Here is a 14,860-nt window from a genome sequence, read left to right as displayed (position 1 = left end):
GCGATCGCGATCGCGATCGTCTTCCATGGAGGGACGATCCGATCCCTTTCCACTCTCTTTCGCCTTGCCACTCTTTTTTCCATTTACCTTAACACACCCGTCAACGGGTATCGCGTGTACGAGATATAAGGTTTCCCATCGTTGGAACGTGTGCTCGAAAAACACACCGTGAGTCTCGCATGGGACGCGTCCCCTTACGCATATACATGGTGTACCGGAAATCGTAGCATCTAGAGACATTCCTGGCGGAAAAGCAAACGGGACTTTCCCGATTGTATCTTTCCATATGATGTTGCATTATCGGGATGAAACAGCTTCAAAGATTTTCCCAACGCACCATTATTGTTCCACGAGTTGCAAACTTCCATCTGGAATATTTCAACTTTCGGTAAATATTTACTTTAGTGGCTTTTTCTTAAATTTGTTTATTTTTTCCCGTGTTCTAAAAAAAGCCCTTTATTTTATCATTAGAACGAGGAACCAATCGGGTTCGAGTTCGAAAAAATTGTTTAACGTTTCGATAAGTTCTTCAGAATCTTGTTCCCTATAACGTAGGGAACAAGACTTATAATGTACTTAAAAATCATCGGGATCCCTCCATGGATTATTTTGTTGTTGTCGAAAAGTTGAAAAAACACATCACTTTTTTATCTTCCAAGATTAATTCTTTTTTTATTTTAAATATTTGCCAAACTTTCTGCAGGAAATTGTATTCCGAGATTTTATGCTTTAGAATGTTCTTGGTTTCAGATCTTTGAAGATCTCTATGCAGTAAATTGCAATTGATCGTATATAAAGAAATTTGAGTAACTTGTTAATGGAATTTTTTGACAAACTCACAGATGATCACGAGCAACGGAAATTTTATCGAAATTATAAATCCTTCTTGTCGAAATGTATAATAATATTTCTAATATTTCTAAACTTGAATTTCGTGAGGGAAATTGTATTTTGGAATTGATATCTAAAATTTTATACTTGAGAGTTTCTTTGGCTCGAAGAAACTTGACAAATCTTCAAAGAATTGCATGCTTCGGATAACTAAAAAAAAATGGATGCACCGATGTGTAATTAACCCACCACCAGAAGAGTTTCGTTTCTTGAAAGCTTTTATAACATCGATGGTAGTAGATTTCAAAACATAAAGGACGAACGAACGAATAGTAATGATCACCAGAGTGTGGATCTTGATATGAAATGAACATGAACTGCATCAGCTGTAAGAAGAAGATAGTAACTGTAAAGTTCCTGATTTCTTTGGTAATTTTAATTGATGTGAAATAATATATCGACATCCTCGAATGCTTTTTGCTGTAAGAGCATAAAATCCGCGGTCTTAACGATCGCCGTAGGCTTCGTTAGGAAATTTCAAAGTCCGATAAACAATGCGCAAAACGCGCGACCCGTGCGAAGCATCGAATTATCTCGAAACAAAGGAGAGATGTCTTAACGTTCATGAATGGAAGTGTACATACCATTAAAGTAACATGACCTCGCGGGCAGTTCAAGAAAGAAAGAGGGGTTCTTCTCACCTTTCTAAAGCGGCCACATATTTTCACGGAAAAATCAAAGGAAAAAAGAACAACGTCCGTTTCACACATTCGTAGAGAGCGAATGACGCGAGTGAATGTTTAGGGCTCCGGTTGCAGGTGTTACCGGAGAATGTTTCGGCACAGTTTCTTCGAGATGTAGGTGCGAAGAAAGATGGCCAAACGGTTCAGTCCTTAGTCAGTGTGTTCACGTACTCGCGATGGATGAATGGTTACGAATCGTCGTACGGTTTCTAAAAATCGTGCTGCGTGTGACAATTGTTAGCGACGCGGTAAACACTAAAGAAACTACAGACTATTATCACTATTTTTTGGGATCTTTCGAACCTACTTTAGAACGACTATTGCGACATATCTTTGCAGACTTTTGAAAAGTGAAATACGAAAGTAAAATTCTAAGCATTAATGTTCTGCGTATTTTCATTTTCATGTTTCGCATTTGCTGATTTTTATGCAAGATCAAGATTGGCTACATTAGCCTCAAGAAACAGGAGACAAATAGAAATTTCTTTCTTTCTGTAATAATATAATTAGACAACGAATTATATATTATAATATTGTGCATCTTTTGAAATTCATCATAGAAAAATGATCGGAAGAAGCTTTATAAAATCTGTATATTCATTGCAATAGGTTCGACACAAATTTTTAACATACTGAAGGAACTTGATTTCTATAAATGTACCCACACGAATTTATATTTCCATGAAGACCCTTTACATAAATTCCGTCTTAAATCGCATCAATTAGTCTTCGTAATAAATGCATAAAGTCTACAGTCTATTTACAGGAATAATCTAATAGGTTATTTAGATGTTGAAGAAGATTTTCGACTATTGCTCTCTTATTATCTAATGTTCAGTGTTCTAAAAATGCTCCAATAACTTTTCCAGCTGTTACAGTTTCCCAAAATTTTAAACTAGTTAGAATCATTTCGACACTACCAAAAATGGAGACACAAGAGAATTAATCATGCTTTGAATATTTTCTCGAAGCATCAAGTTGTCCCTCTCGTATCTGGTTTCCTTGGACGACATTCTGAGGGGTGGCAAAACGGAAGGGACCCCCGCGATTAGGTCAAGGATTGTGTTCGCCAGCTTGCTCGTTTTGTTTACCAGTTCCAAGTGATAATTCCCTACGTACTATCACGCGGATACAGGTGAACAGAGACGAACGACCGACTTCAGGCCTTTCACCCCGGCATAATTCTGCCCGACTTTCAATCTCTTTCCCACGTACTCAACCTGTGCCCTCTATTGTATCTGCCTACGTTGTCGGACGGTTCTCCAGTGAAATGTCATTATCGAGAAGCATATGTTATTTCACTAGAATTCCAGATTGCTAATGCGTACTTGGGAGGAGCTATTGTATCTATGGAACGAATCGGAACGAGCGAAAGAGTAATCTGAAACGTTCATCGCCGGAGAATTAGTATTACTCTTTAATGATATGTTGAGGATCGTGAAATTTGTTGTGTTAGGCGAATAATACTTCGTCTAAGATATTATATGTCCACTTTAATTTGACATCGAAATTGCGAAGTATATTGAAGTTATTATACATTCTCATGCTGCTTAATTTTCACTGCCAAGCTCTGTAAAACTGAGTCATTTCAAATTACTATTATTGTCATTCTAGCGTGTTTGTTATTTTTCTTTTTTTAGAGATTGTAATAAATTTCTACGTAAGGTGAGATTGGTTACTATGCTGAGCTTTTTCTCAACTACCTGATCATGTTGGAGGAATACCGTGTTTTACGAGGGTTGCCTGTAATTGATATGATCTTACAGAAATAAGGCGATCGCAGACTATCTCAGCACCAATGGCTACCAAGATGCCCTCGAGGCGTTCAAGAAAGAAGCTGACATGCCTGGCGAGGTGGAGAGAAAATACGGGGGTCTTCTCGAGAAGAAATGGACCTCGGTGATACGTTTGCAGAAAAAGGTGAGCAGGTTTTCGAGAGAACATCGCTTATTTCTATGAATCATCCAAAGTGTTCATCGCTTTAGAGAGAAATCGTACGGAATAGAGTGGAATAGAAGGTTCAACTGATTGTTAAACTCGTAGGTAATGGAACTTGAATCTAAACTGTCCGAAGCAGAAAAAGAGTTCATCGAGGGAGCACCGACACGAAGCAAACGATCGCCGTCCGAGTGGATACCTAGGCCACCAGAAAAATTTAGTCTCACTGGACACAGGGCTCCCATCAACAGAGTTATTTTTCATCCCGTTTTTAGTCTTATAGTGTCTGCCAGTGAAGACGCCACCATCAAGGTAAAACGTGGAAAATGTTGAAACACCACTGTTACCACAATAACAAAACCAATAAGCATTTCTGCAAACTCATATTTTTCTAAAAATACATTCTTGAAATCAAATTAAAAGAAATAAAATAGTTAATACAAAGTAGATTCTTCAGGGAGTGTATAAATACTTTCGCAAAATGAAAGCATCTTGTAAAGATCAATAAACTCCGGTTTCAAAATTACATAGAGTCTCTGTCACGTCAATAAGTTTATTATTGCAAGAATCGTTGAAAGTAGTATATAATTTTTAACGTGCCCTAAATTTTATGATTCCATCGCGTGCACATTGAATTATTACATACCAAGGTGTGAAAGTTCTGAGAACAGTCTTCGCTTAACGACTGGGGTAGAACGATGCGTCTCTGCTAGCAGCATCAGCGCTGGTTGGAAGCAACAAGGGCTAAAATTAATTGAGAACATAAATCTTGATTCCGCGGATAAGTGGAGTTAATGGAAAGTAGAAAATGATGTTACCAAACTAGTCCCAGAAGAGATCTTTCTCGTGGTGGCAGCCGGTTGCTTTCAGCTTTTCCCATTTGTCAATAGTGTCTGCAACCTTTTTGCCGAAACTGTTCGCAACTAACTTGTTCGCATCTTCTCTCAGGTGTGGGACTTCGAGAGCGGTGAATTCGAGAGAACATTAAAGGGTCACACTGACAGCGTGCAGGATGTGTCATTCGATGTCTCCGGAAAACTGTTAGTCTCATGCAGTGCGGACATGTCTATTAAGTTGTGGGACTTTCACCAGTCATTCGCCTGCGTGAAAACCATGCACGGGCATGATCACAGTGTCAGCTCGGTCGCATTTGTGCCACAGGGCGATTTCGTAGTGAGCGCCTCTAGGGATAAGACCATAAAAATCTGGGAAGTCGCGACGGGTTATTGTGTTAAGACGTTGACGGGACACAGAGAATGGGTACGGATGGCCAGAGTCAGCCCCTGCGGCGAATTGATCGCCAGCTGCTCGAATGACCAAACCGTGCGAGTCTGGCACGTGGCGACGAAGGAAACGAAGGTACTTCATTATTTTATTAGAACTTTACATAGCAGCGCCTTATCTTCGGAAACTTTGGTAACCTTCCGTAACGTCTTCCACGTGGGAGGGAGGTCGGGACCTTTGAGAGCAGTGGAAGCTGTTGCAGTTAATTTGAAAATTTGTTTTTGATCCTCATTACTTGGCAATACGTTGTTGCTATGAGGTCGACAATGCGACGATGAGAAAATGCAGTCATATAGCCATTATGTAAAATAAATATTAATCTGCACATATATATGTGTTATACCATGAAACTGCGTACTTTGTTATATTTCTCTCATTCATGTTTATCACGATTACGTGAAAATCCGTTGTTCGCGTATGAATGAATCACTACTAGTAAAATGCGAGTGGCTGATGCTATGTTCATAAAGTGCTTATTGAAATCGATGCAATTGGTTCGAAAGATAAGCCGTTAAAGGGGATTGAATGGTTTATGATGTAAATACGATTTCCAGGTTGAACTCAGAGACCATGACCACGTGGTGGAGTGTATCGCATGGGCACCGGACAGTGCAAGAGCATCGATCAATGCTGCAGCAGGTGCTGACAACAAAGGTGCCCACGAAGGACCTTTCCTCGCATCTGGTTCGCGAGACAAAGTAATCCGTGTTTGGGATGTCGGCGCTGGCGTCTGCCTATTTGCCCTTCTCGGTCACGATAATTGGGTGCGCGGTATTGTTTTCCATCCCGGTGGCAAGTTTATCGTCAGTGCTTCTGACGATAAAACACTGCGAGTCTGGGACACACGCAACAAACGAGCTATGAAAACCCTCGAGGCGCATGTACATTTCTGCACTTCCGTTGGTAAGCAGAACAATTCTACTCTGCTTAACCCATTAAATTGTTCATCACTTTTGTTCCATAAAATTCTTGTCACTTCTGTTTGTCGTTGACCGATATCTCCAGGTTAGATTTATGCAATAGTCAATGAAGTCAAACAAAAACATTTGCTTCAAATGTACATTAAATAGTAACTTTGTGATGGATTAAAAGTTTTAGAGTTCGAACAAGTTCGAATATGAATTTATTGTTCGACAGGTTCGAACATTGAAATTTGTAAAGACTGGAATGGGGAATAAGCAAATATTTACATCGCACTTGATTATGTATTATTGTTTAATTTAAAGTATACCAGTGTAATCTAGTAACGTTCGATGAAGTCTAGACCTTTAGAATTATTTATTTACATTGCACTATTGCAAGTTCCTTGGATAATGCAACGGCGATGAGAAAAGGCTGGATTTAAATGGAGTAATTTTTCATGCTGTTTTTTAGATTTTCACAAAAGCCATCCCTTCGTGGTCACCGGTAGCGTCGACCAAACGGTGAAGATCTGGGAGTGCCGCTAGTCACCAAACCATGTCAGAGTTTCGTTGAACCTTCGTCGAGTAAGACAGAGATTGTGGAAAGAAGGCGAACGATGCGCACCGAATTCGATGCAGAGAATAACAACAATAGCAACAACAACAAAACGAGAAGAAGTAAAACGGCCGAAAGAGTAAGCTGCTGCAAATTTGAGGATTAAACAGAAAAAAACAAGTTATCGTACATACTACTATTATTAATATTAATATTATTATATACACATAAACACGTACGATTAAGAGCTCTTTAATTAATTTATAATAAAGTATACTTAGTAATTATTAATATTATATGTACGTTTTACGGTAACGATCTGCACGATTCGAGGAGAGTCGGTCGATGATAAATATAATTAGCTTTCCGAACGCGGGGAGGACATATTTGCCATGACGATACTATTCTCTATGGGCCGAGGAGGAAGATCCTTCTCATTTAGTGCGAAAACAAGACAGAGAACGCCTGTCTACGAAGCCGCCGATCGTTCGCAGTTAATCGTTACACGCAGCAAAGCATCTTTTTCTGGTTTGTTCGTACGCGTCGTCCTCCTTCATCCTCCTTCGAATATACATCATTACTCGGTCTCGTTTGCTGCGCTGATCTCTCCTCGAGCGTTCTTGACGATGTGAAGTCGGAAAAAGGCGACCGTCGATCAATATGTACATCGACGTAGAAGAGATACACACAGATACACATAATTTACAGAGAGAAAGATAGAGAGAGAGAGAGAGAGGGAGAGAGAGAAACTGGAAACAAACAAAACTGTGCGGCGTCATTACTTACCGTGTAACTGAACGTCGACTAATTTATCCGACGCTGATCGAGTAACACTGGCTCCCAGAAGCTGAGTCAGAGGAATATGTAAATACTCGAGAACAAGTATGGAAAATGGAAAATGGAAAATAGATTAACAGCGCGAGCATAATGGTGTCCGTGTAAAACGTTCGACTTTCAATTGCTGCGTCCCTTTATGTGAGCGTAACACAGTGTTTATTCCAATAGTGCTTGCTTCCTTTGTCCCTCCAGTCTCTTCGGATGACTACTCTTGTGTCAAAGAAATATTGTTTGATTACTTATTACGGGAACGTCCTAAATCCAATAAAATTTATGTATATCTTTAAATCGATGACCAAGATGTGCTATGGACACTGTGAAGGTAACATTGACAAGCACTACGGAAATAAATACTGCATTTGATATTGATAGAATTATTCGAAAATTATTCCTCCATAATCGAGGACAGATTTGACGAGATCAATTGTACATGTACGCTTATAAAGTGTTCGCAAACGAAGGAAACATCGTTCTGAGTAGAAATGATCAGTTCAGTAAATGCCTCTATATAATATAGTTGCTTCTCGAATCAAGCAACTCATAATTTCTATCTTTATACATGGTTGATGAATAATTCAGAATTTTAATGTCATTTGAGATAATCTCGCAAGCAAATAATTCAATAATTTGCATACCAAAAGTTTTTTGAAGGAAATATTTCTACTATTTCAAAAAATTTGCAAGACTTCTAGTAGCTAAAAAGTAAAGCCCATAATAACAAGGGTACCAGAAAGATGCATTTAAAAATATTGCTGTAACAATTTTGCTCAGAGTTCATAGCAAAGATGTTTTCGTTTGAGGACACCTTATAGAGTATACGAGAATGGTACTGCCAACGAGAATGACAAAAAGTGATGAAAGAGAGACGAAGGGAGAGAGTGAGTGAGAAAGAGAGAAAGAGCAGACACTGTATGGCGTCCAGACAACGTGCATTATTAATAAACAGGAAACACGCTAGAAAGTGGCAGGGGCGGTGGTGAATACGCGTAAGTGCATATTTCAGGAGCGTGTAGTCCGTTGCGTGGGTTCGTGACACGAGAGGTACTAGTTTTCTAGTTAACCCTAAACTACTATTAGCCGGTAGACGAAACGTAGACGAAAACGAGATGGGGATAGAGCTCAAGGCCACGAGTGGAACGATCGATCGGGGTACACACCATACAACTTCGCGTATTTGACGACCACTCGTCAAGACCTCGTGTAAAACAATGCTTGGCAAACTATTCGACCAGTCGCTGAGCTGGTTACCTTTTCTTAATCTGATCCCGTCGTTTAGGCGAACCAAGTCCATTACCTTTTCTTCTTCTTCTTCTTCATCTCCACAAGCATCCCTCAATCCTCCAAGTGAGCCAGACCATTTTGACTCGATGTGGTACTAAACTATTTTGATGAACAATAAAAACGAAGTTCGTAATTCAGCCGTGTGACATCGTTCTGCTGTATTACCTGTGTGTTTCGTCGTCGTTCGTGCATCGCTGTTTGCCACTTTTCGATCCATTGATAATAAAACCTTGTAGCAATCACGATAAACTGGAGCCTCTTCTTTTAAGGATAACCTGAATGCGCGGGACTGTCGTTACATTTTTCTAGAATGGTGTTATTCTTCTTTCTGTCTGGGAGGGAAGTTCATGTCCCAGGACATAGTTCTTCAATGTGGCGCTGACGCCCACCAGTAGGGGCGGGAAAATACTGCGAAACGTTTGTTGAGATATTGGGGATAGTTGGAGGATGTTGAAGGTCTTGCAGAGCATTGAAAATAAACTTGCAATATTTTATCAATCAAACGGTTTTTAAACCAACACTTAACACTTCGCCTACCGGAAGTTTGTAAGATTTTTAACACCTAATGTACCACCATCGGTCGAACCACCGGTCTCAGATTCTTTATCTTGCAGTCATTACAATTATAAAGATGTTTTTGTGAGAAGTAGTTGAACGCCCTTACTCAAAGTTGTACGTTATGTCGAAATAATTTGTAAATTACTATAAAATTATCGATTGCTTAATTTTGCAAGCATGGCTGAGAAGTGTGTGCGTGATATGTTAGTTAAATTTCCCAATGTGGATGTTGAGGAAACTTAGGAATCACGAAAATTTTAGTTTACATTAGGTTTTTTGTTTTGATAAATTACAGTTGAAAGTAAGTTGTAAGAAGATTTCCGTCGGTAGGTAAAGTGTTAAAAAATTGTACGCTTAACTGTTCCTGGAATTCTGCTGATAAATGTAGTATTGAGGGAGAGGCCGAGCGAAAGGGTTGAGAAACTATGTCCTAGGGTGTAGTCTCTGGTTTTATTTGTTCCTTTCTGTTCTGATAGAATGGTAGCACTCTTGTACAAAATAAAAAATGATTCTTTGGAATCGGAGCGTGGCAGGATCACACACGCATACGAGTCGGGGCTCATTTGGGTACGACAGACTCTTCGACGCGGACTCTATTCGTGCGGTGGACGTCAATTGGCGTCTAGCGTTTATGGCATCATGATATATTGAATCGTTTGAGTGCAGGTCGATGCGATCGCGCTTCTCTTATTCAGTGCTTATAAATCCCATAAGTTCGCAGAGTCAAGCCGACTCCATTTTCGGATTTGTTTTCTGTACTAAACTGAAATTTATCATAAGCTGCATAGTTTACTTAGCGCACTGGGAAATTAATTAGAGAAGGGCTATCGCTTTGCCTGTCATTTCCCATCTGGTATTTTTCGATGGGACTTTTCCAAATGTCCGTATGGCCCAATGACACTCAAAAGGATAAGATATGTACACGTGACCTCGAGACATCTGCACGAGAATTGTGCTAATAAATATGTGAATGCGTTCGATTTGAGTCACGACTCCATAGTACATGCATGACAGTATTTTACATTTATAATAGAAAGAAAAAGAGCTAACACTTAACACGAAACAAACGTATACATATATATATTTATAGTGTATAATATATGTATATTATACATATATACATACATATATATGTATAGAGAGAGCGAGAGAGAGAGAGAGAGAGAGACGGTATATTAATGTACGGAAGTTAATATACCAGAACATATTATACAAACATACATACATACATACATGCAGACAGACAGACGTGCATACGTACATACATACATGCATACACACGTGCAGCCACACCATATAAATATACAAATATATTATTGTAATTAAGCAGAATCGAACGAAACCTGTGCTGAAATACAGTCCGAATGTTCGATGTTTATACGTAGGATGACGTAATAAAAGTAATGTCGTAGCTGCTTTTCGTAAATCCCGTCGCAGTTGCTTTTAGCCAAATCTCGCTTTATCTACACCCCCTCTCACACCTCCGCCCCCACGAGACAAGATAATGAGATAAGTGGAGAGTATTAATAAAGTGTTGTCACCGTTTGTGATAAATACGCATACATCGACAAGCATTCATTGAAATCCTTGCGCGGTAGGCCACTTAGCTGGCGAGTCTAGTTAGATCTTTCTTTTTTTCACGTGCTGATCCAGTATCTTATTTTTCTATAGATAGATTTTGTGGCTATTAGTGAATCTCATGTTCTTAATTTACTTTTCTTCAAATTAAAGGACGAGATTTGTTTTCGTTTTATATTAAAATATAGATTATCCAGCAAACTGTATCTACGTATTCTCAGGAGTAATGTAAGTATATATTGTACTTTGCAAGCAACTTTCTTATCTTGTTTTGGCTATTACTGTTGGAAAATCGTCTACAATGTATACTATATTTATTAAAATAAAATGATCATGCGGCAGTTAAAATTAATTGCCAAAATTTAGTTGGAATTAATTTTTACTGCCATGTTGGGAAAAATGTGTTCTGAATTGTTTTAATTTATGTAAAAATTAAGCTTCAGCGCCATCTGTCGCTAAATGTTTAAACTGGTAGACAAAATTACCGTCAGAAGAAGAGAGACATCGAAGACTGATAGTACCTTCTACGGTAGAATTTTGAATTGTTAATTTTACAGGTCCATAAAATAAAGTGTCAACCATTATTCATTAAATCATAATTACTGAACTGCCAAACTGGCACGAGTGAACTTTTGGCTGATTACAGTAGAAACATAAGAGCACAAACGAGATATAGGAATTGCCATTTCCATGTCGGCATATATTGTATACCAGGATTATTTGCTGCTTTAGAGACTCGAAAGGGAGTCAGAACGAAGTCGGTATTCATTATGGCTCCCTTTCTAATAACGACGACTTACTCAACTAATACGCTAGCATGCATGCATATGCCGAGTAATTACATTGCGGTTCAAAAGTGGATCAAGGAAGTCTCCAATCCACGAGGACCAAAATGACTCAGAGCACAAGGCTCCAATTCTTCCAAAGTGAGAAATAAGAGCGAGTCAGTACAGAAGGTTCTTACGGGCGCTCCCGTGAGTCGGAAGCCCCTGAGCGATCTTAACACTACTTAAATAACCACGCATGCAATTATTAATTAAGACGCACACAATTATTATTTAAGCCGCTAGCAATTATCAATTAAGACGCTCGCTCGCACGCATTACGGAAACTGGAATTACGCACCCCTCAGCGGATGATAATCCCTCGGCGGATGACAATCTCTTGGCGCATGATAATCTCACGGCGGATGATAATTCATACCCTGTAGTGAACCCGAAACGACTGACTATGGTTAATGAGAATACAAAAAGGGTGAGGGGGCGAAATAGGAAAACTAACACCAGCACAGGTGTGCCAAGGTAACCCGTATACGAGTGCAATTTCTGCGAAAATGGTGGAAACGAAATCAAACAAACTTAAATTACGAATCCTAACGACCTATAGGCACCTCTGGGACGCTATCCCTAATACTCACTCACGAGCTCCGCTTGTGAGCAAGCCTCTGCAAGCCTACGATCGGAGGAATACCAATTTCAACAATTTTCGAATTAAAGTATTAAATTAAAGTATTAAAATTACACATTCATCAGCGATGAAATGTCTTCGTACGATGATATCCCTCGATGAAACCTACAAACCCCAAACGATTATGATTCTCCTGCGGTATACCACCTCCCATCACCAATACCAATACAAATGCTATATCTTTTTAATATACTCAATATAAAAGCTAAGATAGTGCATATATGTATTGCACTATATTAGCGTCGAACTACACATATCATCACATCCCTACTGCAATAACACAATCACCTAACAGTTATAAATGAGATTTATGATATGTTAGAACCATACTTTTAGCCAAGTGGGTGCATCTTTTCATCGATAGTGTTTCCTTTTCGTTTTCTAAATCGTCCGAATCAGACTTAAGCTTGGTTTCATTTGTCAAATGAAAAAAAAATGAAAAGGAAGAGGTACATTTAATAAAGATGGTCCATTCAATATGTGGCTGTAAAAGCCACCTGAGACATACACCTTCCTCTGTTGCAGTTGTAACGTGTTGTTTGGGGTTACAACAGAAGGACACAGGGTGAAACTCCACTGGACTATATTCAGCGAGGTACATGAATGATGCTCGGTGTGGATAAGTACAAGAAGAAGCTCGGCGGAATAGTCAGACGAGAAGAAGCTCGCGCAGTTTCTTGACTCGGTTATTTATATTATTTCCCCCCAAAAAGGCGTCTTCTTTTACCCCCGTTTAGTTTGGCGGGGGAGACAGCCATCGTCCAACCCTCGCTGTAGGGGCGCGCTGGCCGTTCGGCCGGGTAGCGGTACACGGCCGGCGACTTTCTCCGCGGCTAGGCCTGCAGTACATGTGGCAGTGATAAAAAATAAAGAAACAAAGAAATTTCCGGTGCTTGCAAACGTCAAGGACGTTTTCTCTCTGCCGAACCCTTGACATCTGCAAGTGGACAGTTTCATGGTTATTACGGTCGTCGGCCGTGTGCCGCTACACAGTCATATGTAGTTCACTAGCTCATTCCATTTAGGTGGAGTCCGCTATCGTACCACAGCATTTTCTACAGAGTCGGTAATTCAGATCTTGGGACAAAAAAGAGCATTGCATACAATGTCTGTACGGATCCTAAGTCTGTGGCTATGATATCTGTTGTGCAATCTCGTCTGAATCTTCAATTAGAAATTTTGCCTCGATGATTCGACGAGCTGGAAAGTCTCGAACTCACGCCGCAACATTGTATGTATAGAGCCGACAACACTGTAAAATAGAAACGAAATTTCTCTGCCGCAGTCTTACGTAGTTCTCTAGCCGACTGTTCTATCTTCGTAGAGGGTGTGAGAAAATCTATGGTTTTCGGGGATGTCGGTATTTCAGAATATGTGCCACGAGACATTGTATGGTCGTCCAGTTTACTTTGATACCTTGTCGGTTCTTGTACTATTTAAAAGTTTAGGACATTTTTCGAAAACATTCCGAAGATTGCAAGTCGGAGGGCCCAAATTTGCCGACGTCCGATTTTTCATTGATCCTTACTCCTTAAATGTTTGCAACATTTTTCGAAAAAATTTTGACAATTGCAAGCAGTACAAGTCAATAAAATCTCTAATACCCCTCATCTATGGTAATGGGTCTGTAGTGCATAAAAATATATCGACTGCTAATTCTGTTCCTGTACCTTGTCTCTGATAAAATCAAGCTGCCCGTACCACTTAATTAAGAGTTTCAGTATTTTAACGTAGATGACGCGACCAGTCTGAAAAATTCAGTTATCTGTCGATACTGATCGGCTACCAGTTTCAAGGTTTCGCAGCTACTCCAATTGGCGTTGGAGATTGAATTTCCCGAGCGGATAATTCTCGTGAGTATTTCAATTATACTTGATAAAGAAAACGGCAAGAGAGAGAGTAATTTGAACTTAATTACAAACAGCGCTCACTACGAAATCACAATTAGCGTAAAAATTATTCGCAAATTATATCATAGTACAATATTTTGTACATTATACTCCAGCCTTTTATCATACATTCTGCTGTGTAGTATATTTCGTGTTTCTCCTCTCGCATTGGAAATATAAAAATTATATAAATATATTTAATAATCACCAATGCAAATAAACACATCTAATTGTCAAGTAAATCGATTTTAATAAAGGTTGATTCCGCGCACGTTCGAACGACTGCTGCTGCTGCGTCTGTCTATGATTTGTCGTTACTGGTATCACTTGAGATTCCACCGACTTCTCGTCTTCGTTACTGATTAAGACGATGTACAGAAACAATAGCGAATTCGAACGTTGTATTTCCGACCCATCTTACTTCTGATCACATTCATAAGTTTTAGTCGAAATCTTATATAATATAATACGCAGTTGTTGGCACGGGATGCAAGTTCATCGCGAACACAATGTAGATACAATGAATACAAGAATTTGAATGCACATGGCAGCCACTTGGTAAAATTTAGTAGTACCAAACACGTCGGCTCCTGAGTTCGATATTTCGCCATTAATCGGAAATACGTGAATATGTCTACGGAATGCTATACAACGTATATTTTTCCACGTCAATGGGCAAGAGAAAGGTGGTTCCTTTTCTAAACACACATACATATATTCCTAAGAATTTCTGGAAAACCTGTTTGATTATTCCCATGAAGGTCGAGCCATTTCGTAAATTCTTAACATGTTGACTTATCAGACGGTCTTCCCAGAGTGTTTGGCATAACTCAGCCTAATTCAGAGAATAAAAACGAAAGTGGGTGAGTGAAAATATGCGTCAGCAATTTACTCACCGGTTATTGTCGGATTTCCTAACTCGTAATAAAAAGTATGTCTTCCCGCACGTATCGTGACTGAAATACTTTGTTAAAGAGTCGGGCAACAGGCGAGGCG

General features: G+C 39.4%; 1 protein-coding gene across 1 annotated transcript in view; it reads left to right on the top strand.

Annotated features, from left to right (window-relative positions):
• Positions 1-10,492, top strand: part of Lis-1 (LisH and WD40 domain-containing Lis-1) — a 28,608-nt gene extending 18,116 nt beyond the window's left edge. The window contains exons 3-7 of the mRNA XM_033483052.2: positions 3,341-3,494; positions 3,618-3,824; positions 4,461-4,871; positions 5,351-5,699; positions 6,171-10,492. Of these exons, the coding sequence (XP_033338943.1) occupies positions 3,341-3,494; positions 3,618-3,824; positions 4,461-4,871; positions 5,351-5,699; positions 6,171-6,244 (1,195 nt within the window). The 3' untranslated portion in view covers positions 6,245-10,492. The remainder of the gene's footprint in view (positions 1-3,340; positions 3,495-3,617; positions 3,825-4,460; positions 4,872-5,350; positions 5,700-6,170) is intronic.
• The last annotated feature ends 4,368 nt before the right edge of the window (positions 10,493-14,860 follow it).

The sequence above is a fragment of the Megalopta genalis genome, chromosome 6, assembly GCF_051020955.1.
Source record: "Megalopta genalis isolate 19385.01 chromosome 6, iyMegGena1_principal, whole genome shotgun sequence".
NCBI classification, from domain to species: Eukaryota; Metazoa; Arthropoda; class Insecta; order Hymenoptera; family Halictidae; genus Megalopta; species Megalopta genalis.
This window is presented reverse-complemented; position numbering and strand designations above follow the sequence as displayed.